At 34.8% G+C, this 25692-nt stretch overlaps 1 protein-coding gene across 3 annotated transcripts; it reads right to left on the bottom strand.

Annotated features, from left to right (window-relative positions):
• On the bottom strand, positions 1-24678 carry LOC130808898 (zinc finger CCCH domain-containing protein 19-like). Of its 3 annotated transcripts, XM_057674441.1 has the most exons (10): positions 24395-24678; positions 21445-21524; positions 19789-19976; positions 18085-18970; positions 15653-15762; positions 7151-7210; positions 5536-5586; positions 3428-3498; positions 2295-2473; positions 1-1039 (listed from the first exon to the last, which is right to left on the bottom strand). In XM_057674441.1, exons 1-10 carry the CDS (start codon positions 24499-24501, stop codon positions 147-149), a joined length of 2625 nt encoding a protein of 874 aa, XP_057530424.1. In that variant the 5' UTR covers positions 24502-24678; the 3' UTR covers positions 1-146. The 3 variants fall into 3 exon arrangements, with proteins under 3 accessions (XP_057530424.1, XP_057530425.1, XP_057530426.1); XM_057674442.1 differs by lacking the exon at positions 21445-21524 and having other exon boundaries at positions 24395-24672; XM_057674443.1 differs by lacking the exons at positions 19789-19976; positions 21445-21524; positions 24395-24678 and adding an exon at positions 19375-19577.
• Positions 24679-25692: the final 1014 nt, after the last annotated feature.

The raw sequence follows: 25692 nt of genomic DNA, 5'->3' as shown, positions 1-25692 counted from the left end.
TCACGTTAATCGCTAATCACGAATTTGCATCGAGATTTAATAGAAGAGTGTGATAACATACATAATCACACAGCATTAGTTAAAGGCTTGTTCCATTTTTACTGCAAAACTGCTTACTATATATAACCTGTGACCAAATACTAGAACTACGACTTGTGGAGACTACGACAAGCATCGGGCAAAAGCACCCCATCCTTTTCGCTTTGACCTATCTTCCATACTTTGAACTTCCAAGCATAAATGGTACTGATTTCATTCCACTCTTGGAGAATCGACATTTTGAACGGTCCATTGATGTCACCACATGGACCCATGCAGTACCATTCTTCAAGATCTTTTACTGATCGCGGGTGCTTTTTCACCTTTATCGTCTCTATCTCACCATCACTGCTAATAACAATCATCGGCACCTCCCCAGTTTTCGCCTCAGCTACTTTCGCACTGTCACAGTCTGATCCTTGGGTATCAAGATTACTTTTAGTTTCCGTGTCAATCATCCTCACCGCCCCAGTTTTTGTTTCAGAAATATTTTTACTGTCATAGTCTGATCCTTGTGTATCAGGAATACATTCAGTTTCTGTGTCTGTCGTTGTCACCGGCCCAGTTTTCGTCTGCGCAACTTTCTCACTGTCACAATCTGATCCTTGTGTATCAGGAATACATTCAGTTTCTGTGTCAATCGTTGCCACCAACCAAGTTTTCATCTTAGCTACTTTCTCACTATCCCCGTCTGATCCTTGTGTATCATGATTACATTCAGGTTCTGTGTCAATCATCCACACCACCCCAGTTTTTTTTTCAGAAACATTTTTACTGCCACAGTCTGAACCTTGTGTATCGTTATTTCTTTCATTTTCTGTGTTAATCATTGCCACCACCCCAGTTTTCGTTTCAACAACTTTCTCACCGTCACAATCTGATTCTTTCATATTAGGATTACATTCATTTTCTGTGTCAATCTTCTGCAACACTCCCACAAATTCTGTGTCAACCTGAGTTGCAGAAGAATGGAGTTGCAAGTGAATCTGCTGTTTGAATGCTGCATTACACACAAGAGGAAAGACTAATTGAGTGGATAATGGTTTTCATAATCAATAATATTCAAACTTAAAAACGCCAATGATTTTTTAACTGTTGTATGTTTTTTAAAAATGATGTTTGGTGAGTGTCTCCGGTGCAAAACACAACTCCCTGCTGTCCAAGGTGAACACGCTGTCCCCTCTCATATATGCACTTGCAGAAAAGAGGATTGAAGCTCTCACCACTCTTAACTAAGTTGAGTAGAAGAGGAAAAGACTAGGGACGCAAGATAATGAGAAGATTAATTAAGCATAATCAAAGGGATAATGTATATGCTCAATATATAGAGAAAAATCCAACAATTAGAATATCAAGAGTTGTAACCCTTGAAACACCAATAATGGAGATTAAAATAAAAAATGAATGGGGAATAAATATGAAATTAATCAAACCATTTGATCAACAATATAACAAAAGAAAAGATGTTATGGTGATTAAGACTCGTGAGATAGTTGTTGGACAACTAATAATAATCAATATCAAGCAATAAAAGCAAACGGCTAGAAATCAAAGAGGCCGCTAACCAGGGTACTGCGCACTCCACCAAGAGGAGCGTGCACTCCAAGTTATCAGACGCTCCTCTCTAGCTAAGAGGTAAAGAGGGGCACTCCAAGAAAAAGAGAGTGATTGCTCCTCCTATAAAACACCTAAACAAACTTTTTTTTTTTTGAAGTAAAACACCTAAACAAACTAAAATCCAACATTAACTAGCAAGGATTCTCAGATATAAATAATCAATTAATGATGGATTGGAGTATCACTACTTGACTTGCCTTGTGTATAAAAAGAACATACTATTGCTTAAATGAGTGAATAACATGAAAAAAAAAAGGAACTATTTGCATAATTGGATGCTCCAACGTCATGAAAAGGCGTTATTTCTCTATGATATGCATGTTGTTGACTTTTAAAGACATTTTACTTGAGTTTGAGAGTACAGATTGAGGTCATGTAACCAAAATGTCTCATTTCTTGCTAAAAGTTGTCACCAATCAAATAAATGAAAGGCCGGACCTTTAAAAGATAATCATCTAAAGGTGGGACCTTTAGAATTAAAATTTTCTAATATATAGTAAACCAAATAAATAATTCTAGTGTGATAAAAATACTTGGATACTCTAAATTACACCAAATAGCCAGAAGGAAACTACAGCTCTAAAAAAATTCTTTCTTGTTTAACAAAGAGATGAAAGAAAAAAGAGATGAGCGCTAACCTGCAGCTTCTACTCCATTTTTATTTTCAGCAAAAGTTCTTTTTCTGCTTTCATAAGAGCTTGCTGAACTAGTATTGAGCTCTACATCATCAGCTATTACATCTGGAATCTGCTGTATCAGACGCATCAGCTCAGATGGACTTTCAAGTTGTTTTCTTCTTTCAGTGTAATCGAAAAGTCTAATAAGCTGTTAAGGTAACAATGAAAAAGAGGAAAAGAAGACAGAAGTCCTCAGATCTTACATAACGTTAGAATTCTAACATTATCTAATGCTGACTTTCCAATACTATGTCTGCCAACTTCAATTTCTTCACATTTAAAACTACTATTTGGCCACCTTTACACCACTTTTGGGCCTTCAAATACCCAATGTACCTGCTTAGTACTACCTAGAATATAGTTCACTCATGTTTTTATATATGATAGAATATTTGTCAACAAAGTGCCCAAGACAAAAAAAGTGGATCATTATTATTTCAAGGGCTCATCAGGTATGAAATTTTACCAGTCCTACTACTTCATTCATCTGAATGATTCTGCCATCCATCCTAGTCCAACTGAGAGTAATTTTTACTCAGAAATTAGCTAGTTATGTTTAACATTTCTTACCTAAACAAATAGTAAGTGAGTCGATGAATTTCAAGCGACCAGTCTATAAGAGGACACTTATCAGCCAAGTTAGGCTAGACCTGGCAATTGACTGATCCTGCTTCAGCCAGAAGCACCAGAGAGGCAATACGCAAAAGGTGTGTCATACATGATACAACCAGTGAGGGATCAGAACTATATTTTCTTGTGCTATTTTGGCAATACGCGAAAGATTGCAGTGCTACGTTTTCAAACATGTTTATCCAATTCAGTGCATGTAAGGAGAAAGTCTCATAATAGCAACAAGCAACAGCTGTTTATGCCTCACAGAACTCTGACTTACCTTATCTAGCACAATTCACTTAAACATCACCAATGTCTACAAACCTTGACTTTTCTGTTTGCAATACAAGAAGAATAGTTTAAGGCAGTTCAGAGACTTTTTTGCTTCAAATATTATCAATTGCAGCCACCAAATAACCTTTTACTTATGGATGAGCATATTGAAATAACCTGAATAAAATGTAGAAGGCCACAAAGGATACTGTCTTCTCCATCCTTTCTCATTAGCTTTGTCAATAAGATTCTTCAATACTGTAGATTCCTTCTCAATACTCTAAAAGAACCAATAATTTTGGAATAGCAGGGTAAGCACAAAAGACCGCAAAAAGAAGAATGTCTGGATTAAACCATTAAGTATTTCACCTTTTTCATTATTGATTGATTATTATAAAAGATAGAGTACACAAGCAGACAGACATAGTCAGGTATTAAGAATGCATCAGAAATACTCACTCATCTCAAACTAGATTTAAAAAAAAAAAAAAACAATCCATTAGAAAAGAAAGAGCATCATGCGAAATGAAAACAGTTCCGCTATTCGAATAAAAGTTAGTATTAGAAAACTAGCAGGTTCAGAGATCATATTTATTTTTCTCATAAGATGGATCCAAGTGAAATCATATTTAAGAACCATCCACCAACAAGATGTTTTGATGCTAATATGTTAAAATTGCAATTGGGCTCAAATGAGCAAGGCCCACAAGTGATTGTCATACTGATTATAGCCTAGACAATTTCAGAGAGTGATAGGAGCCTGTAAAAGTCCAAAACGATTGTAAACACAGGAAGTGCACAGCCCACTTGTCTATTGCTGACAAGGATCCAAGCCAAGCGTACTTTGAGACTTATGTGCCCACAGAAAGCATAAGTGAGGCAAATACACACGCAACATGAAGCCGCTGGGTTAGAATTTGAAAAGGGGGCCTTCACGTACAAGCCCAACTCTTGGTTGAATCCTAGCAACTCACACAAAAGGGGAAATATACAGGTATAGTAATTAACACGTTACAGGGTGGTCATTAAGTTAGTAATTACGAGACTTGACTTACAGACCTTCAACACAAACAATACTAGAAAGAAAAGAAAGGAAACGATTAATGAACAATTGTAGGCAAAAGTGGTTGAGACCTAACATCCTCCTCCACTTGAAACATGCTGACAACTTTATTTGCTAAATGTGTAAGGGAATTTGATAAATACATAAATACTGCATTTTTCACTCTTAAATCTTATTCATTAATTAATTTTGACATGGTAAAATAATGATTTTGGTCAAAATTTGTATAGTTTTCATTACGTTAATTCAACTGTTTTTGTATAATAGGCTTATTAATAGTCTATTTTGTTTAGGTACATAATGTGGATCTTTGATGGTCTTATTTACTAATGTTGCAGCCTGCAGGTATGTATCAAGCTAGGGCCATGTTCTCTTGCATTTACAAGTTGGTCTGAGCTAAGCGAAGTGAGAAATGAAGAGTTGCGTCACATGTGCAGGAGAATGTAAGTCTAAGCATGATAACTCTCTTTAGTTTATGCAAAGAGTCCAGGAATCATACATTCTCTTTCTCTTCCAGAGCTTAAAATAGCAGAGTTCTTATCACAAGTTAGTTCAGCATAGCATAACAATAGTTCCAATCCAGTTGGACTCAAATTCTAGGAGAAAGGCAAGTGGTTACCTGACTAAGAGCCTATGAGGGAATAACGTCTTCTATCTATATTATGCGAAGATTTGAGTCCCATTAGAAGAGGCTAAAAGGTTCATTTTCTTCCTGCCTACACCTATTCACGTTTTTTATTCAGGGCAATGGTCCGAATTGAATGGAAGATGAAGCAACATTGAAAGTGGGGCTGGTTCCACAAATGAAGAGGTAGGAGGCCTAATGGCTGCACTTTGAAGGAGTCAAAATCAGCATCCACGTCAAGTTTCTCGGGCGAATTACATAAGTCTATTCTTTTCAATACGATAATGATTTTATTATGTTAATTATCTAAAAGAAAAAATTATAACTAGATACCATTGTTTCAAAATTTTTAAAACACACATATAGGATCATACAACCCCACAATCCGACACCATCAATTCAAATCTACCTCTCATCGATCCTAAGTAGGATCCTGATAGCTTTAATATGGACTACAATATAAGGAACTCATCACACCTAGTCATTGTTCATAGACAAAAATTAATATGGACACGAAGCAATAGAAATTTTTAATCTATTTTTTGAGTATGTTATTCTTCACTATATACATCAAATAAGAGCTTGAGATTCTCATTCTAGCTACAAACAGAAGAAACAGAAAAACATACATGCTTGATGATATCTTCACGCAATATTCTGGCCTTGTGCTCAAGCTCCACCTTAAAGAGAGGAAAGGGATATCAAAACTTAAAATAGTTGAAGTATCACGCATATTCCAAAAGCAAGCGTACAAGATACTAACGCAACATAGACAGTAAGCTGAATACAAATCATAAGGGAAAGAAGATGATATGATATAACATAATACTAGGAAGAGATTAATGTTTGGCACAGGTATTATAGATTTATCCGTCTCCCAATATCACATCGGTACAAAGATTGGTGTATTAGTTAAAGGGTGAAGATGTTGGTATCGATGCAACTCATAGGGGAGAAAATGTAGTTGAATGTAGTGTTCCCTCAGAGCCTAGATGCATCAACTACCAACTGCTAGATAGATGTCAAACCGAGAAGGAGATCACATAATAAATTCATAAGTTTGCAAATTCATCAAGAACATTCAATTGAAATGACATTCTATACCTTTGATTGTGTTAGTAAATGTTTTAGATTGATTTTTAGTTGAAAATATTTGTCTTGAAAATATGATGTTTTTTGATGATTTCTACTTGTTTCTATGCAAAAATAGGGTTGAATTTTAGAGGATGAATTGAATTAAACTCCTTAAACTTTTCACGTGGTTTTGACATCAAATTCAATTTTCATTAAAGTTAATCACTCAATTGGTTAGTCATGCTTCAGGTAGATCAACAGTTGGGGCAATTATCATTTGGTTAAGATTTACAAATGTTTTTAGTCGTTTCAACTCGGACTTCTTAAGATTAACCTCAAATATAATTTGAGTTCAGCATATTATAGTTTGAGGCCATGTCATTTACTCATTTTCGGTTATCTAAACATGGGTTATCTTTATTCACAAGTTATGACCAATTCAAATATATAGTATGGTAATTATTTCTTCTCTCAGCAAGTAATCACTGGGTGATACATGGTCTGGCAGAACATGTGCCTGCTCCACTTGTCTCTGCTATTTGCAAACAAAAATTATGTTGTTTTTCTTAGAAAATATTCAAAAGTCACAGATTTGGGGAGCAGGTAGGCAAAAAATTTATAAAAACCCACCCATAAGCCATAACCAGTTTGCTTGATCGGTCATCAAAAACCCTGATGTTACAAAACTTTATAACTTTCCTCTCTCTAGTTAGAGGCTTAGAGCGTACACGACAATGTTCAAGTCATGAACTTCTCAAAAACATCAAGAATAGGATGCTCTAAGGTTCTAAAAATCTCAAGGGCACTGTTCTGTTAAAACGTTTTGGTTTCTTAATCTACAAGTAACACTATATACAAATAAACAATTAAAGCATCTCTAGTGCAGGAGAAACACTATTAAGGAATACCTCTAGAAATTTTCCTCCAAAAAGGAAACTGGCATTGCAAAAAAAATTATTAGAACACGCATCTTAATCTGAAGCACCGGTACGTTCCTTTTTTGTTTAGTGGAATGAGCCAAAAGACCAGTAAACTTATGCAGTGTTATCCAATAGAAATATATATATGCATTAGCATAGAATAATCTTGTCAAATTTCACCATAGATATCCTATAGTTCACATCAAGTAAAATCGAAGGGCCAAACGCACTCTAGATATTGAGTACTTACAATAGTAAGCTTCTTATGTAGCCTGTCCTTCATTTTTTGATGCAAATGATCACACTCTTCCTGCATATAAGTCAAATAAAACCCAATAATCCTAGAAGATGAGCCAGTAATAGTAATCAACACATTTTCTAGCATCAAATTTCTCATTTATAATGCTAATAGAATACATCGATTGCTAAGTCCATATATTGTATACAATCCAGAACAAAAAGGAAAATTTATGCTGATTTTATATTATCTGAAAATGATAGTTCTGAATAAGGAATGACTGTGGGAAAGTATAAATTTCATATATTTAGATTATTCTAATTACCTTAATTAATGTATAGAATATTTAGTTCCTTAGAATAGAAGCTAGTGTTCATGTATATATTGGAGAATGGTTTAGTCCTTAAATAATACAGAAAACTATTCCTAAAACCCTACTTTCCGCAACTGTTTAATCTTCATGGTATCAAAGCCAAAACAAGTAATATCCATGGAACAGATGGAACAAATGTTTCAGATGTTTCAGAAACTCAACAAAACAACCAACCAAACCGAAAATTCAATCGCTGTCAAAATCTCAGAAAAACTTACATATCACAATTATACAAAATGGTGCAAGTTAATGCACGTAGCCATTAGAGGTCGAGGGCGGCTCAGTCACATCACTACCGCACCTCCACCACCGTCAGACCCCGATTATGCTCAATGGGAACAGAGGGATGTCATGGTCATAGCATGGATTATTGAAAACATAGATGGAGAAATTGTTAATCAATTTCTGGATTATACAACTGCACAAAGCCTATGGCAAGGAATTGAAAGTCTCTTGGGATGTGGTAGAGACGAACTCCAGATCTTTGATCTAAGTTCAAAGGCAGCAACTTTAGGACAAGCCAATGACACCATTGAGGTTTACTACGGTAAACTCAATATATTATGGAAAGAAATTGACCGGAGTGTTGGGATGAGTTATCCCACATCGATAAATTAAAAATGGTGTGCACGCTTTATAAGCTATTAGAGACCTTCTTTCCATTGCCATATGGTTTTGGGATGGTATATATCTCCTTGGCTTATGATTGTGTGCACTTGTGTTCCCCCGTTAATATGCTGGCATTCACGATAAGTCCAGCCTAATTTAACATGGTATCAGAGCCGATGGTTCGATCAACAATTTAAAAAATGGTAGGTTCGAAAAAGAATGGTGTTCCTACCCTAATTGATTACTCCCACATGCGAACTTGACGGGGGTTCGCATGTGAGGGGGGGTGTTGGGATGAGTTATCCCACATCGATAAATTAAAAATGGTGTGCACGCTTTATAAGCTATTAGAGACCTTCTTCCCATTGCCATATGGTTTTGCGATGGTATATATCTCCTTGGCTTATGAAGTGTGTGCACTTGTGTTCCCCCGTTAATATGCTGGCATTTACAATAAGTCCAGCCTAATTTAACACGGAGAATGTCAAATCCAATGTTATGCTCGAAGGACATAACAGATTTTAACAAGTATATACAAAGGCAAAGACTTTATCAATTTCTCATTGGGATTAATGACAATCTAAACAAAGAAAGAAGGGACATCCTCAATAATAACCCCTTACCAACTGTGGAGGCAGCCTACGCCACAATCAGATGAAAAATAGCACGTCGGAGAATAATGAACGGCGTCTCATCACTGGGAACGAGTCCCTCAGAGATCGGATCGGTTTTAGCCATGCGAAACAAGACCCTCCAGAGAAACCGAGAAGAGGATGACCGGAGAAAACTCCGATGTACTCATTGTGGTGGCTCAAGGCATACTAAGGAGGAATGTTTCAAGCTTGTGGGGTACTCCGATTGGTGGAACGATTTACAGAAGCGGAAAGCCGCTACCAAGGCACCGGCAAGCCGGACCGGCGGCAAGGCTTACCTGACTACTGCCGACCAACCATCATCATGTGTGGAATCAGGTAAAGTGAGGGGCTATAGCAAGGGGAAGGAGAGGAAACAGTGACCACAAACCAAATAGACAACAGAAACAACAGCGACAAACAGAGAAGGGAAGACAGAGAAACAGCCGCAACACATGGGGAGGGAAGCACACCCCTTCTCACTCACTCTCTTATTTATAACCCAACTCTACCTCATACTCCCAAATCCCACATACAATCCATACCTTTAGGCCCAAATACAAAGTCCACTAATATTTCTGGCCCACACCACATAATATCCACAAGCCTTCTTAGCCATAAACCCCACTCTCAATGGATATTTGATTGCGGGGCAACTTATACAATGACTTTTGATCCCCGTGATTTTTTATCAACCCATCCTACTAACCGAACCCATATCCAGACAGCTAATGGGGAATGTGTACCGGTTGACCAAGCTGGGCCTGTCAATATTTCTCCTTCTCTTCATCTTAAAAATTGTTTGTTAATTCTCAGTCTGTCTCATAAATTATTGTCTGTTATTCAGTTAACCAAAGAAATGAATTGTACTGTGCTCCTAACCTCTGAAAATTGTATTGTGCAGGATGCTTAGACAGAGACGATCATTGGGCGTGGTACTGAACAAGGTGGACTATACTATGTCGATGGGGTGATTCAAAATAGTAGTGCAATGCTTGCTCACGGATCTCATGCTCACCAATTGTGGACTTGGCATCGTCGTTTAGGTCATCTGTCCCTAGGTTATCTAAAACGACTTTTTCCTTCTCTTCATAGTTGTACTACGTCCCTAGATTGTGAAACTTGTGTACTGGCTAAGAGCCATAAACATTCCTATTTTCCCAGTCATACTCGTGCTCTCAAACTGTTTGATTTAGTACATTCTGATGTATGGGGTCAGCTCCACATATTGACTCTCATTGTTTTGCATATTTGTTATTTGTTGATGATTGTTCCCGTATGTGCTGGATTTATTTCTTGAAACACAAATCTGAAGTTTTTGATGTATTTGTTAAATTCTATAACAAGATCCTTACTCAATTCCATGCAAAACCTAAGATCCTTTGCTCAGATAATGGTGGTGAATATATTTATGTTGCTATGAAACAATTTTTTCTCGATCATGGTCTTGTCCACCATACCTCTTGCCTAGACACTCCCCAACAAAATGGGGTTGCTAAACGCAAAAATCGTACCCTGCTTGATATATCATGAGCTCTCATGTTTGAGGCTCGTATGCCTGTCCGTTTTTGGCCCGAGGCTATTGCTACTGCCACCTATCTCATGAACCGTCTCCCTACTAAAACCCTCCATTTCCAAACTCTTCTTGCCACCCTCCATACTTTTACCCCTGTTCCCTCTTCTCATTCCCTTCCTCCTCGCATATTTAGGTGCGTAGTGTATGTCCACCTTCCCTCTAGGGTACGAACCAAGTTTGAACCACGGGCAGTCAAGTGTGTATTTCTTGGGTACGGCATTACTCAGAAGGGCTATCGATGTTATGATCCCCTCCATAACAAACTTTATACCACCATGGATTGTGATTTCTTTGAACAATCTTACTACTATACCCAGCCTCGATCTCAAGGGGAGAGTGTGAGTGAGGATCTTAGCTAGTTAATTCATCCCTTGGTTGACAGTCGAGACCCCAAAGAACAAGTAGGCACTACCACTGATATTGCCACCGACATTGTCACTAATCCATCTCCTCAGACTACTCCAGTCCCTGAGCATCCGGTCGAACAAGAGGTAACACCAAGTTCTCTTCCTCCTTTCATTGATATATCTACTAATGATATTGTGCCAAGTAGTGTTACTGTTCCCAGGAAATATGAATTGACCCCACGGAGTACAAGAGGAATGCCTCCCAAAAGATATGATCCTGAGTTTGAATCCCAGAAATCCCGATATCCCATTTGTAGACGGGATGATGAACAACTATCACAAACAACTGTTGCCTTCAATACTTCTCTCTATTCCAGTACTATTCCAGAAAGCACTGAAGAAGCCCTCCGAGATCTGAAGTGGAAACAAGCTATGAATGAGGAGATCATGGCCCTCCAGAAAAACGAGACATGGGAGAAGTGTATGTTACCAAGTAACAAGAAGACTGTTAGATGTAAATGGGTTTTTTCGGTCAAGTATCATGCTGATGGAACCATTGAGAGGTATAAAGCAAGGCTTGTCGCGAAAGGGTACACATAGACATACGGGATAGACTACTCGGAAACATTTTCACCTGTGGCTAAAATCGATACTATCCGAGTCCTCTTCTCTATAGCAGCAACAAAGAATGGCCCCTATATCAGTTTGATGTGAAAAATGTCTTCCTGCATGGGGAGATTGAAGAAGAAGTTTATATGAAACCTCCACCAGGTTACTCAGATGAATATAACCAAGGAGAAGGGTGTAAACGAAAAGCGCTATACGGTTTGAAACAATCTCCAAGGGCGTGGTTTGGAATATTCACTACAACAATGAAGGGATTTGGATACAGACAAAGCAACTCAGACCACACTATTTATCAGGAAGAGTGAAAACCAAATTACATGTCTCGTTACCTATGTTGATGATATGGTGATTACTGGGAACAACGCTAAGGAAATTGATCGGCTCAGGAGCAAATTATTCCAAGAATTTGAGATGAAGGATTTGGGACAATTGAAATTCTTTCTTGAAATAGAGGTTTTAAGGTCAAAGAAGGGGATATTCATTAATCAGAGAAAGTACACCCTAGATCTCCTGGCAGAAGCAGGCATAAACCGGCAGAGACTCCTATGGTAGCTAATCATGGTCTGAAAATTGTTGAAGGGCAGAAATGGTAGATCAAGATCGTTCTAGAAGGATGGTAGGGAAACTGATCTATTTATCTCACACAAGACCAGATATCGCCTATGCAGTAGGAGTTGTGAGTAAGTTCATGCATCGACCTCAAGTGGAACACATGGCAGCAGTCCTGAGGATCTTGAGATACTTAAAGGGAACCAGTGATAAAGGTATTTTCTACTCAAAGAATGATAACCTTGATCTTATCGGTTACATAGATGCAGACTGGGCTGCTGATCGGGATGACAGGAAGTCTACTTCAGGATACTTCACCCTTGTAGGGGGTAATCTAGTCACTTGGAAGAGTAAGAAGCAGAAGGTAATTGCCTTATCCAGTGCTGAAGCAGAATTTAGAGGAATAGCAAAAGGGGTCACAGAGATTCTATGGATCAGAAAACTTTTAGGAGATCTAGATTGCCACCAGACACAGGCAAGTCTTCTATATTGTGATAACAAAGCAGCAATAAGCATCTCCGAGAATCCGGTTCAACATGATCGAAGGAAACATGTAGAGATTGACCGACATTTTATCAAGGAGAAACTGGAGAACAAGATCATCCATCTTCCCTTTGTTAGATCGAAAGACCAACTAGCTGACATACTCACAAAAGTCGTTTCATCAGAGGTCTTCAATAGTACTTTATGCAAGTTAGGCATCAGTGATCCCACGACCTAACTTGACGGGAGTGTGGGAAAGTATATATTTCATATATTTAGATTATTCTAGATTATTCTAATTACCTTAATTAATGTATAGAATATTTAGTTCCCTAGAATAGAAGCTAGTGTTCATGTATATATTGGAGAATGGTTTACTCCTTAAATAATACAGAAAACTATTCCTAAAACCCTAATTTCTGCAACCGTTTAATCTTCAATGACAACTGTTTTGACAACTTTCATTGTGCAAAATAATGTCAACAGCTAAAAGCCTTAACAGAGTACAAAATATCGCCAACATGCATCACTATATCGTGAGTCCGTGACCTTATTGCAAAGGTTTTTAAGCTAAACTCGAGTGAAATATAGGTCTGCTAAACCATGCACACTATAAGTTTGACGCAAGCATAGTTACAAGAAACTGGAAACTTCCTACCGAATCCTGTTTCAAAACCTTCGTTTCCGAAACTCTAAATTAACGTTTCTGAAACTACATTCCTCAAACGTTTTTTCTTTTCTTCTTTTTTTTCTTTTTACTCATTTTCTTTTCATATTTTTTTATACTCATTTTATTGTTTGTTGTAATTTATAAGTGTACCAATGTTTCCTACGTTTCCAAAACTCTAAAATTAACATTTCTCAAATTTGTTTCCGTTTCTCGTATCAGATTGATTTAGGTGACATTGGACGCAACTATTCAGTTTTCTGTTTGAAAAACGCACTTCTTAATCTCATTTTCATCAATCTGATCACTAATTATTGTTTTCAGATCCTAGAAAGGGCCGTAAAGAGAACAAAACGAACACAAAAAGTTCATACTATGCAACTTAGACTCCTCACTTTACCTAAATTACTCGTGTCAGATGATCGATTATTGATACTCGAACAAGGGTAGGACACTGTGACACTTCTTTTTGGACCAAAAAATTGTATGTTTCCGTTTAAACATACACGTGTTATGATAAGTTCCCAAGTTCAGTTAACATAAGTTCATACATATATATACAGTTATACACATACAACTATACATATACACGTATATATAAAAGCAAAAAAATTGTCTTTGAAGAAAACATTCAGAAAAAAAGAAAAAAAAACTGACAAAAAATGTTAATTTTTACTTATAAACGTGTTACCTGTTGGCAAAAATGTGTTACTTTTCCAATGAAACAAAAATTCCCAAAAATATTTTTAACAAAACCTGATGAAACATGTCAAAAATGTTACTTTTTGCACATAAAGTTGTTACTTTTTGACAAAAAAAAAAGTATTGCTTTTTACATAAAAATGTGTTACTTTTTGACAAATACATATATTTATACATGTATACATATGTATATATACATACATAATTGTGTGTGTGTGTATATACAATAAAACAATCAGGATAAACTCTCATCGAGTGAATTGTTCCCACCTTGCATTGGAATACACACACTTGTATTGGCACACTGAAAAAATGAGAAACCAAAGTCACAGGACAACCATGGATGATATAATTTTGTACTATAAGCCAAATATATACACAACAAAATTACAATTAACATAACCTAGCAATATTGAATGAAAGAACTATCATCCAAACTATAATTTTCAACTAATGTTTCTTATACATTCAAATACACATAGTCAAGAAAATAATGAAACGTGTTCAATAAGGTAACCAAACTATATCATTTTAAGGACGTATGATCTATCCATAATCCACAGTATGTAGGTTGTTAATAAATCTGTAAGGACTCAACATGCCAACTCAGTAGGAGAACTAATGGTTTGCTATGAATTGATGATGTGGAAGGAGTTTGTCCTAGGTCAATTTAGAAGAGAATCTTGCAACAAATATACCATCAAGTTGTTAGACTTGGTGGCTTTATAAAGATATGATGTAATAATCAATGAACATGCTTATGAATAAAATGAATTGGAGTTCTTTTGGAGCCTAACAGTTGCTCAAAATATGCTCGGTATCCTTCTTAGCTTTCTTTCTTTCTTTCCCTTTCTCATTTTCTGCAGTAATCTACTAATTTACTTCTTACGTTCACAACGGATCTATTACAAAATCATACATTGTTCTTTTAGTTTGTTATGGTCCATTGCAAGGTATGAGACTTGTCCCACATCGGTTGTAAAGTGCAATTGGTGTGGGGTTTATAGGCAAACTGACTCTCTCACCAAATAGGCTAGTCTTTTGGGTGTGCTCTCCTGTTTGTCCTATAACAATGGTATTAGAGCCAGACTCGGAGTGGGTGGCCTGGAAGAGACAGTTGTGACCCAATGAGGACGTTGGCCTTATGGGGGGTTGATTGTTATGGTCCATTGCAAGGTATGGGACTTGTCCCACATCGGTTGTAAAATGCAATTGGTGTGGGGTTTACAGGCAAATTGGCTCTCTCACCAAATAGGCTAGTCTTTTGGGTGAGCTCTCTTGTTTGTCCTATAACATAGTTGCAACGGTTATTATTCAATCGCAAAATAAGAAAGAAAGTTTTGGACAACACATGCCCTTAAGATTCGGTAGAAAATAAATGAAGATGAAAATGGACCATAAAAAAGATGGGCAAAACAGTGTAGCAACCAAAAAAAGATAACAAATGTAAAAAGTGTAAAACAAAAATAACAGAGATAGCATCGTAGTTCATACCACCTACTAAAATTGTCCATGTCCGGGGTAAATTTAAGTCTATACACCTTGCCACATCTAGACCTTCCCAAATCCAGCAGCACAATTCGTATAAGATACGATTCATCATGTGTCAGTAAATTTCTTTTGAGAGACAAGATCAAAATACAATCACTTTGTGTACAATCAAAAACATGAAAGTTGAAAGTTAAAATCATCAAGACCCAAATTGTTGATTCACACATGCTAATATCAACCAAAAAACGTTTTTTTTTGTGAAGTACAAATTATCACAGTTTGAACCCCATTACTTCTCCCCATACCCCACTGCACTTATTCCAGTCAGATCAACCACCTCATGACATTTGTGTTCCTTTTTCATTTTTCCACCAAGAAAACCATGGGAAATCAATATTTTGGAACAATATGTGTGTAAGAGTTACTTAAAGAAGAAAAAACACAACAAATATTTATACCTTGCTGAAGTCACTCTCCGACAACATATGTACACTAATATCAATAGGCATACTCGAGACTTCAAGAAGAAATCTCACATTCTCTCCTCCAATGCATTGCTCTTTTATGCCTGGAAGAGAAGACAACAGATTTACATAATCTAATTATATGTGAACTAAGGAACTAATGGCAGAGGAGCAAAGGCATGTAATCTTCATGCATGCCTCAGTCTTTAGCTACTTTAATGCAAACCTTGATCAAATGAAAGACTGAAAATAGACCACCGCGAAAAGAAATAATAGCTGTTGTAACTTGCAACATGTACATATACTTTAGAGTGCAAGAGAAAAGCTACAAGCCTACAATAAATAGCATACATCAACAACCACCCCTGAAAGATAGTATGTGGAAAGGAAAACACCAATCATTATTTTCCTCAACATAAGTCATTCTGAATCATCCTCTGGAATTTGGACAAAACTAGCGAGAAGAGGACATATCAGTCATTCAAGTAACTGAAGATAAACTATAATTTTTGTGAAGTAAATTTGTTACCAAAAAAGAAAGGATCATTGGTTGATAGACTTCAGAGCTACTTACCAAACTTTACACAATAAAATATATGCTCTTATTGAAATAGCCAAACAATTCTCTGCCAATACCTTTACTGTTAGAGTATATAACATATCATGGGGCTTCAACCATCAGCTTAAGCTTTTGGTTGAGTTGGTTCCTTGACATGGTATCAGAGCCAATGTGACAAAAGGTTTAGAGTATATAACATATCCTGGGGCTTCAACCATCAGCTTAAGCTGATGGTTGAAGCCCCAGGATATGTTATATACTCTAACATTTACATAAATTTACTACCCTCACCTTAATTAAACTCAAACAAAAGAAAAGGAAATGAGATGTATGCACAACTTCCAGTGAAAAAAGGATACCAAAATTTTGTTGGTCGCTAACTTGCTATCGTTTAACTAGAGGTCACCATAGACAAACTTTTATAACGATATGGAAAGTGGGTCTGGGTGTTAACTTTCGAAGCAATTTAAGCACTTGGCCATGAAAGTTGCACCCCCGAGTATATTGGATAATTACAAACAAATTGTTATCAATGTCTAGTACCTTAGATGAAAGAAACAATCACAATGTGTAGTCTGTAGGGAAATATTTGTTACACCAGTGGTAGGAGCACAATCAAGACAGATTATCATCAAAACATGATAATCACCAAGATACTGTTGTGTCAAAGCTCATCACAAACTTCTGACAATTATTAAGAGGATTTCTTTTCTCGTCAATCAAGAGTTTGGCAAGGTATATCTGTTTGACATTGCAATCAATTCTTCGAAGCAAGGGCTTCATTGTCGAAGACCAGTAGATACCAGAACCTCTATATTAGAATATCATAGGACACACTATGATGATGTGAATTAAATATGAGGAAGGACCTTAAGAAAGCAGCTAAAAAAAGGTAAGACATAAAAAGCCAGCACAATCAAGATTGCCTTAATGGATGCAATCTCGTTTCCATCAGCATTCATTTCTCAGGTTTTAGATTATTAGCACTGGATCTGACTCTCTGCCATCCCAGGAGTTTGCTTGCCATAACCAAAACCCACCTCCCACCCACCAAAAGAACATTCCCCTCATCCCAAAAAATACTTGAACAGGACATCTCAAAGTAACTTCCTCTCTTGATAAGTAAAAGTCAAATATCATTTTCTCTTTCAATGTGACACATAAACCTTTCTCTTTATCATAACATTTTTTTTTTCTTGCTTTGCCCTCTAACTTTCGGCTGTCTAACAAGCAAGATTATGTATTTCCTCAGATCCTGTTAGCTAGAGCCCCTATGAAAAGATATTGGGACTTCTCATCCTTGTTCACAGTTGATGAGATGGAAGTTTGATCCAAGACTCTTTAGTCCTCAGCTCGGGAGTTTACGTTGTCTATATCAAAGCCCGAGTACAATTTGTTTAATCACACCTCATATGCAAGTCACTGGAAACAACAGTTGTGAACCATAAGAGTGTACAACTACCCCAGTGGAGGGCCATCATATTCCCAGACATGGAAAAACAATTTATAAAAAACCTGTGATTACCCCAATGCCAAGTGTCGCCCGCCTAGACAAGATCGGGTGTGTCCGAGGTATGCAACCTTACCCGTGTAATAACAAAGTTGTTTTCAATTGATCATTAACCGCAAATACATCAACAACTTCACATAAGCACAACTAAAAAACAATTTTAAAAAGCAGATGTGGTACATGGCTATGACAATGACCAGCCTGGGATATATTAGTTCTTTGCCGGCAAAAATTAATAAAAAGAATGACTACATTAGCAAAAATAATTCACAAGCCACTACACATATATTCTCCTCTATAACATAGATGCAAATGCAAAAGTAAAAGTTGGAAATATGAAAGTCATAAGATGTGTACCAGTAACTTGAACTAGTTGATGAGAATGTACTTGCATATAGTCATCTGGATCAGATCTGACCCTTACAAAGCTACCAATAACTTTGGTTTCGATTTCAGTTTTTTTCAGTAGCTCTTCCACCAGGCTTCTTTTCAAGTACGCCAGTTTAATATTATCTGGAATTATTGATGCCATGATACCGCCTGAAATTACTTTCTCCTTGTGTAGAAGTACATCTAGATTTTTCTTGTTCGTCCTGTTACAAGACGTCAAGGTTTTCTTATCTTTTTCTGGGCTAAACACAACTTCATCATCATCAAATGATTCTTCCTGATTTTCAGCAAGATGACCCTCCAAAAGTTCACGTAGTCTATGTTTGTTCACTCTTTGTCGCCCAAACAAAGATTTTAATCTTTGGTCACAGATAATCATTTTCTTTTTTGGGGGGGCAAATAGCTTTTTCTCGTTTGCATACTTACCAACTATGTCTATTAGATCATTTAGAGGGATTTCTATGCTTGTATCTTTCTCTAGGGATTCAAGAAAACATACGAGTGGCTTAGAGGCCCAGCCTAGAAACTCCATTCTATTGGACTTCACCTTCTCCGTAGATAACTTCCTCCTTTTGAAGTGTTTTGCATTACCTTTTTTCATTCTGTTTGAAGGACTATAATCCTCTATAACTTCGAATTCCCAGTCTTCAAAATTATTCAAATTCGGAATATCTTGGTCGTTATTACCAAACTCTTCTGTATCATCCAGGCATTTATATTTGCTACCCTTCTTCAATAAATTGTATGCCTTTTGGAGATTTTTCAATTTCAAACCTTCATTTTTCTTGACAATTTCCCAATAATCCATAAAGAGGAATTCAAAAGTTTCTCTCTCTGTAAAGTCTACCGTCTCCTGCAAACACACAAAGAAAAACTTCAACTGAGATAATAGCAAGACCAAGCATTATATGACAAAAACGAAGAAATATTTTGACATGAGATTAGATCCCACTAAATTATTGAGCATGTCCATCTCCCTCTCTATAGCACTAACCAATGCCTAAGCAAGTATTTACAACTTACAAGGTAAAATTTACCACTTCCCACACAAGCAAAAGAGTCATTCCCTACCCTTGTTCTCACTCCAACACACCTTGGACTAAGTGTCTCAGCATATAACCTTCCAAAATGGATGGACTTAGTTAACATAGGCAATGTCATACAGCCATCATAATACTGACATCACATAGAGTTACCCACGCACCAAAACAGTCAATGTGATCTAAACTCTAAAATCTAAAGTGGCAATCCCCTCACCTCACCCTCCAATTTCCTACAAGGTAGGCATCGGCCCATCCATAATTGAAGATTTTTTGAAGATGAAGTTAGTCTTATGAAGTTAAGATAAACTAATGAGGAAAAAAATGTGAAGAATTTTAAATTTATACGGCAACATCTATTATTATTACAAGTCCAACATATAAATAGTACATGGTGAATGGTAACTTAATAGCTTCTAGTCACTTTTCATCAGCAATCACTTGTGATTCTCTTTCTGTAGAGATGTGACTATGACCTTATGTAGTCACATGAGAGTGAGATAAGAGAAATCAATCAGCATAAGTAATGGGATAAAAGACTACCTCCAAACACTCAAAAATGTGTATTATCTGAATATTTAAAAGTTAGATTCAGAACAAGACTACTTAACAGATAAAAAGGCAAGCATACCCCATCTGAGTCAACTTCCTTCTTTTCCTCCCACAGCAAGACGAGCTTTAGACAATTCATGCAGAATCCTTTGATGCCTTGGACAGCAACAAAGTTTGCAACATCTATACACAGTCCACAAACAGCATATGGACAGCAAAAGCAGTGGAATTTCGCAGCTTGCTTGCAATTGAAGCACATATGCCAATCTGAAAAGAGGGATATCATCACGCTATATTCTTAATCAAAACTTCAGAAGAGGCACATGCAAAAGTACATATATGAAGAGCATCACTTGACGGACTCAGGAAAATTGTGTAATTAACATGAAATTAGATTTGAGATATAACTATGAAGCTCACTGCCATTTGTTACTGTGCACAATATTCATCTTCAACTCTTCATTTTATTCAAAAAACTCATTTCATCCTAATTATTGATGTGTTTCTTATTGTAATTCTCTAACACTCTATTATATCTTCAATAAAACAACATTCCACTACCCCAATGCCATCTCACCTAAGATGAGGTTTGGGACTTGAATGTACGAAACCTTACCCCTGTTAGTGATAACAAAGAGGTTATTTCCGATTGACATCTGGTAGCAAATATCATCTACAACTTCATATAAATAAGAAGCGCACATGATTTAACGAGTTGTTTAATGTAGTCCATTATACTCCAAAGCCAAAGAACTATGAATCTTTGGGCCCATCGAAATAAAAGACACTATATCTTCAATAAAGCAAGAAAAAAAACACTTGAGCAACACGATCTCTTAAGGCATGAAAAGCATAAAGACCAAGAACAAACGATGCCTTTTGTCTAAAGCCTAAGCTTCTCTACCTAAAAATCACTTCAATAAGTCAAAATGATGTGTCAAGCTTGAACTGACTGGATTTGGAAGAAGGAAGCTAAAAGACAATATGAATATATATAGACACGATTATCTATGGAAAACCAAAAGTAAGCTCCAAAAATGCATAAACCATTTCATGGGGATAAATACAAGTATAAACGGGTACTTTTAGAATTAAGTGACGAATGAAATTAATAAAGATGTGTACCCTTTTACTGCTCAAATGTACCGTTTTATACTCGTATGTATCTCTATCAAATGGTTTTCACGGGTATTCAATATAATTTTGGTTTCCAGTGGATCCTATAAATAACCATTCAAAAAAAACTTGGCTCCTTGAGATCACATTGAGAAGGCACATCTTGTAATGGGATTTCTCTAGAATTAAGCTTATTGGCTATTGACTATAATTGTAAGAAGACCATCCGTATTTAGGATTATTCTTGTTAATTTTTGCTTGGATATATCAAGGCATCCCTTCAGAAACTCGCTACGACTCCTTGAACCATAAAATTCTCTTGGAAATCTGTTGGTAAAATTACAACATTGCACTCATACCATAAGTTTGACCCTTACATATGAAATAGAGAGTATTGTCTTGACATTATATGTAAAATTCCTATGACGAGGAAGTAGCAAACATAACAGCGACAGTAAATGAATGAAAGTTAGCTAAAAAGTGTACTTCAAGGCAATAAAGCTTATTCTACAACAAGGAAAAAAAAATTAAAAAAAAAATAAGATTTTTCCCTTAATGTTTGGACAGAAGAAAGTAAAGGTTGATTTTTCTATGAAATTAAGAAAGAAACATTCTTTACCACATTTGAAATGCACGTCACTCTTCAGAGCAAAATCATCTTTATCAACACACCGAGGGTGATATGATTTAAAACAATCCCTAGGAGCAAAATATTCAAAATTAAAACAGTGCAGTATGATGAAGAATAATCCATAACTAAGTGCATGGAAATAAAACATACATGATTGCTTCATCTATGATACACGACAGTATTCATATTATATTGTCTATGCAACAAAGTGGCTTCCACACATGTGAGGGGTAAGAAGGTCAACTGTAGGCATTCTTACTCTTGTAATAACAAAGATTTCTCATTGACTATTGATAATGAAATTATACCCTCCAATTCATAGAAAATGGGACATTTCTTTTTTACACTATTTACTTATTACTCTTAATTTATATTTTATTCTTAATCTATGATTTAAAATATAGTCAAGTGAGATCTTATTTGATTCGTCTCAATGCAAAGATTATTAATATTCACTTTTTATAATATTTCATTATGTATAATTAGAGATATTAAGTATCGAATAAGTGCATTGGATAGTGTGAAAAAGTAAATGTCCCCTTTTCTATGAATTGGAGGAGAGTACTTTATAAAAGTGCATGATTTAATACGTTTTATTATACCAATGTCAAGTTGTCACTAAGTGACTCCCACCCATAGAAAAACACTTTGGGGTGCAACAAGTTTTGCGGACATTGTAATCATGAGCGCAGATTGACATCACTAAAATTCAAAATAAAATCTAGTCTTAGACATAAATATACCCTGATGAGTTGGTCAGTGTGGCGTCTTTCACACATGTGAGCTAGGTTCGAATCCGAGCAACAGTCTAGTCCAGCCTCCCAATATCGAAAAGCCAGAACACTAGAACAAAACCTTAACCCTTCAAGCTCAGATCCACCCACTATCAATGACTCACTCACGTGCCAAACGTCACGCCCACATCTCCACCAGCCCACCACCGTCCACCTGACGGCACCCTTTTCCATTAATTAGATCATTCCTCATTTCCTCTTCTTCTGTAGGGTATTGTATTCATTGTTTTGAACCTCTCTTGAGTTTTTCCTTTTTTATGTGAAATTAATTATTTTAATATGAAGTTAGTAATTTCTAAGGTGGGAATGGTGTATTTATGGTGTTATTGAATTTTTTTTTAGATTTTTAAATTTTGATTAATCAATCAATCAGAGTTGTTAATTTTGGGGTTTTTGAATTGGGTAAATTTGTTGACATGAAGAGTATACTGGATTTGATGAATTTTATTGGAATCAGGGTTGTTGAATTGGGTAAATTAATTGTCATTTGATATTGAAATTAGGGTTGTTAGTATAGTGATTGATATATAGTAATGATTATGTTGTAGAATTGAAAACGAACAGATATTTCAAAAGACTTGCTTCATTCTATGGTGATTGTAACTTTTTATTTTAAATTATTAACATCTCACTTTTTTTTTCTCAATCTACCACTAATTGTAATGCAGATGGTTAACTTTACATATATTCATTTTATCATATTAATTTAATTTTTATGAACATACTCATTTGACACTTTGAATTTGCCATACAACTTCCAAAACTGCCTTCTAATTACATAATAATTAATATAAAAAAGTTCAAATTCAAATTTGAAGAGAAAAAGGATTGTATTTAATTTAAAGCTTATAATAGATCATTTGAAACTCAATGTATATATATAAATTAAAATTTAAATTTAAAAAGAAAAAACTTAATAGTATAGTGTTTTTCAAAAAATTTTGATGGTTAATATGTTAGAATGACAACTTAAAATGGTTTTTGACCTTGATTTTAAATGAGATTTCGTAAAATTCATTATGATGGGTAGTTGGCTTTTTTGGCTTGTTTTAGTCAGTCAAAAAAAAGAATATTGGTAAATGGCTTTTCAACTTTTATGTCCAAATGACTTTTTTTGGTTTTTTGTTGTTGACCTCTTTTTAAAATACTCAATAGCTTATTTTACCAAATATTTCTTAAAATAGTTGTTTAACCAGCTAGTACAAAATCAATAAAAACAAATAACACTTTCTGCTAGGCAAACAATATTGATAAATGACTTTTCATCTTTTAAGTCAAATGGAATTCTTTTATACTATATTTGGAAATGATAATTTCATTTGAAATATACATTTGACTTAAATTTTATGTTTGGCAAATAAAAAAATTCAAATTTAGATTTGAGTAAAGATAAAGATTTGAAAATGATTTTCCGAACTTTATAATTCTCAAACTCTTCATTAATGATTTCATAATTGAAATCTACGGTTTGAAATGAAATACTTGTTTTCAAACGCAATCTTATTGATTTTTAGCTTGTTGATGTACACAATAACCTATTTTACCTACACAAATTCTTGTGAGAGACGGTCTCATCTCTATTTGGACCGGCCCAATTCTATATTTTTTACAATATTGTAAGTCGGCATTAAGCATGGTGTGAGCAGACATTTAAGATATTAAAGGTAGACATTAAGAATACGGTAAGTACGCATTAAGTATAATGTAAATACGTATTAAAAATACGGTAAGTAGGCATTACTCTTTAATGCGCTGAGCTTGAGATACACTCTCAAAGAGACGGTCTCTCAAAGAGACGGTCTATTTTACCTAACATCTCTTAAAGACAATTGCATATCCAACTAGCACAGCAACCAACAAAAATAACTAATCAAACAAGCCAACAAAAAATCATCCGTTAACGGTCATTGGCCAAACACCGTTATTACTTAATAGAACAGTCTCGTTTTTATTACATGCAGATCCGCTAGACAGAAAGATACAGAAAACAACTTTATACAAATGGGTTTTTTATCACGAATGTGATCCTTTCCTTTACGCAAAAAACAATGAAATTCGGCAAATGACATGCACATAAGCACATTCAACAACAGAATCGAAAACAATAATCAATTTAAAATAAAAGAAAAAGCAGCACAATATACCTGTGTTCACAAAGAAGAAGATCTCCGCCATCTTTACAGACGAAACACCAGTCCTCCCAAAAGTCCTCTTTTTGAATCATTTTCTTCTTGTTCTTCCTCTTGCCCATTTTCACTTGTGACTCCTGAAATTTAGAGAGAGAAAGAGAAGAATCAAGAATGAAGGAGCTTGGTTAATTAGGTTAAAATTGTAGTATATGATCGAGTAATTTTGATTTGATTTTGAACGAGAATGAAAATTCTGTGATTACAAGGGAAAATTGCTCATATTATGAACAAAAGATACTATACAAATGGCTTCTTCTTGCTGTTCCTCATAGTAAATAGTACTATTACCAACTAATAGACGTATTTCATCCCGATTCTTATTTGTCGACACTCTTTTTATTTATCGCCACCCCTCCCAATGAAATTACGAATTTGCCCCTAAACTTTAAAAATTTACAAATATGCCATTGGAGTTAATAACTTTTCATTTTCATTTTTTTTATTTTTTTATTATTTTTATTTATATTATTATTGTTATTATAATTATTATTATTTTTGTTATTATTATTATTATTATTATTATTATTAAACCACAATAATAATAATAATAATAATTATAATTATAATAACAATAATAATAATAATTTTTTAAGAAAAAAAAAATATAATTTAAAAAAAAAAAACAGTCGCACAAAACGTCTGTGCGACTGGTTTTTTTTTGTTTTTTTTTTAATTTTTTTTTTTGAATTTCGACTTATAAAATTTCTTTTGTTTAATTAATTCATTTTTTAAGTTGTTATTATTATTATTATTATTATTATTATTATTATTATTATTATTATTGTGGTTGTTATTATTATTATTATTAAATTATTATTTTTGTTTTAATTATTATATTTAATTTATATTTTTAAATGTTATTATTATTATTATTATTATTATTATTATTATTATTAAAATAAAATTAACTTAAAAAATAAATTAATTAAACAAAAGAAATTTTATAAGTCGAAATTCAAAAAAAAAAAATTTAAAAAAAAAAAAAAGCAGTCGCACAAAACGAGCGACTCGACCGTGCGACTAATTTTTTTTTTTTTTTAAAAAAAATTTATTTTTTTTTAATTTTGTCTTATAAAATTTCTTTTGTTTAATTAATTTATTTTTTAAGTTACTTTTATTTGAATAATAATAATAATAATAATAATAATAATAATAATAACATTTAAAAATATAAATTAAATATAATAATTAAAACAAAAATAATAATTTAATAATAATAATAATAACAACCACAATAATAATAATAATAATAA

This window comes from Amaranthus tricolor, chromosome 3, assembly GCF_026212465.1.
Source record: "Amaranthus tricolor cultivar Red isolate AtriRed21 chromosome 3, ASM2621246v1, whole genome shotgun sequence".
Classification (NCBI taxonomy): domain Eukaryota; kingdom Viridiplantae; phylum Streptophyta; class Magnoliopsida; order Caryophyllales; family Amaranthaceae; genus Amaranthus; species Amaranthus tricolor.
The sequence above is the reverse complement of the archived record's forward strand: the minus strand, read 5'-3'. Positions and strand labels throughout refer to the sequence as shown.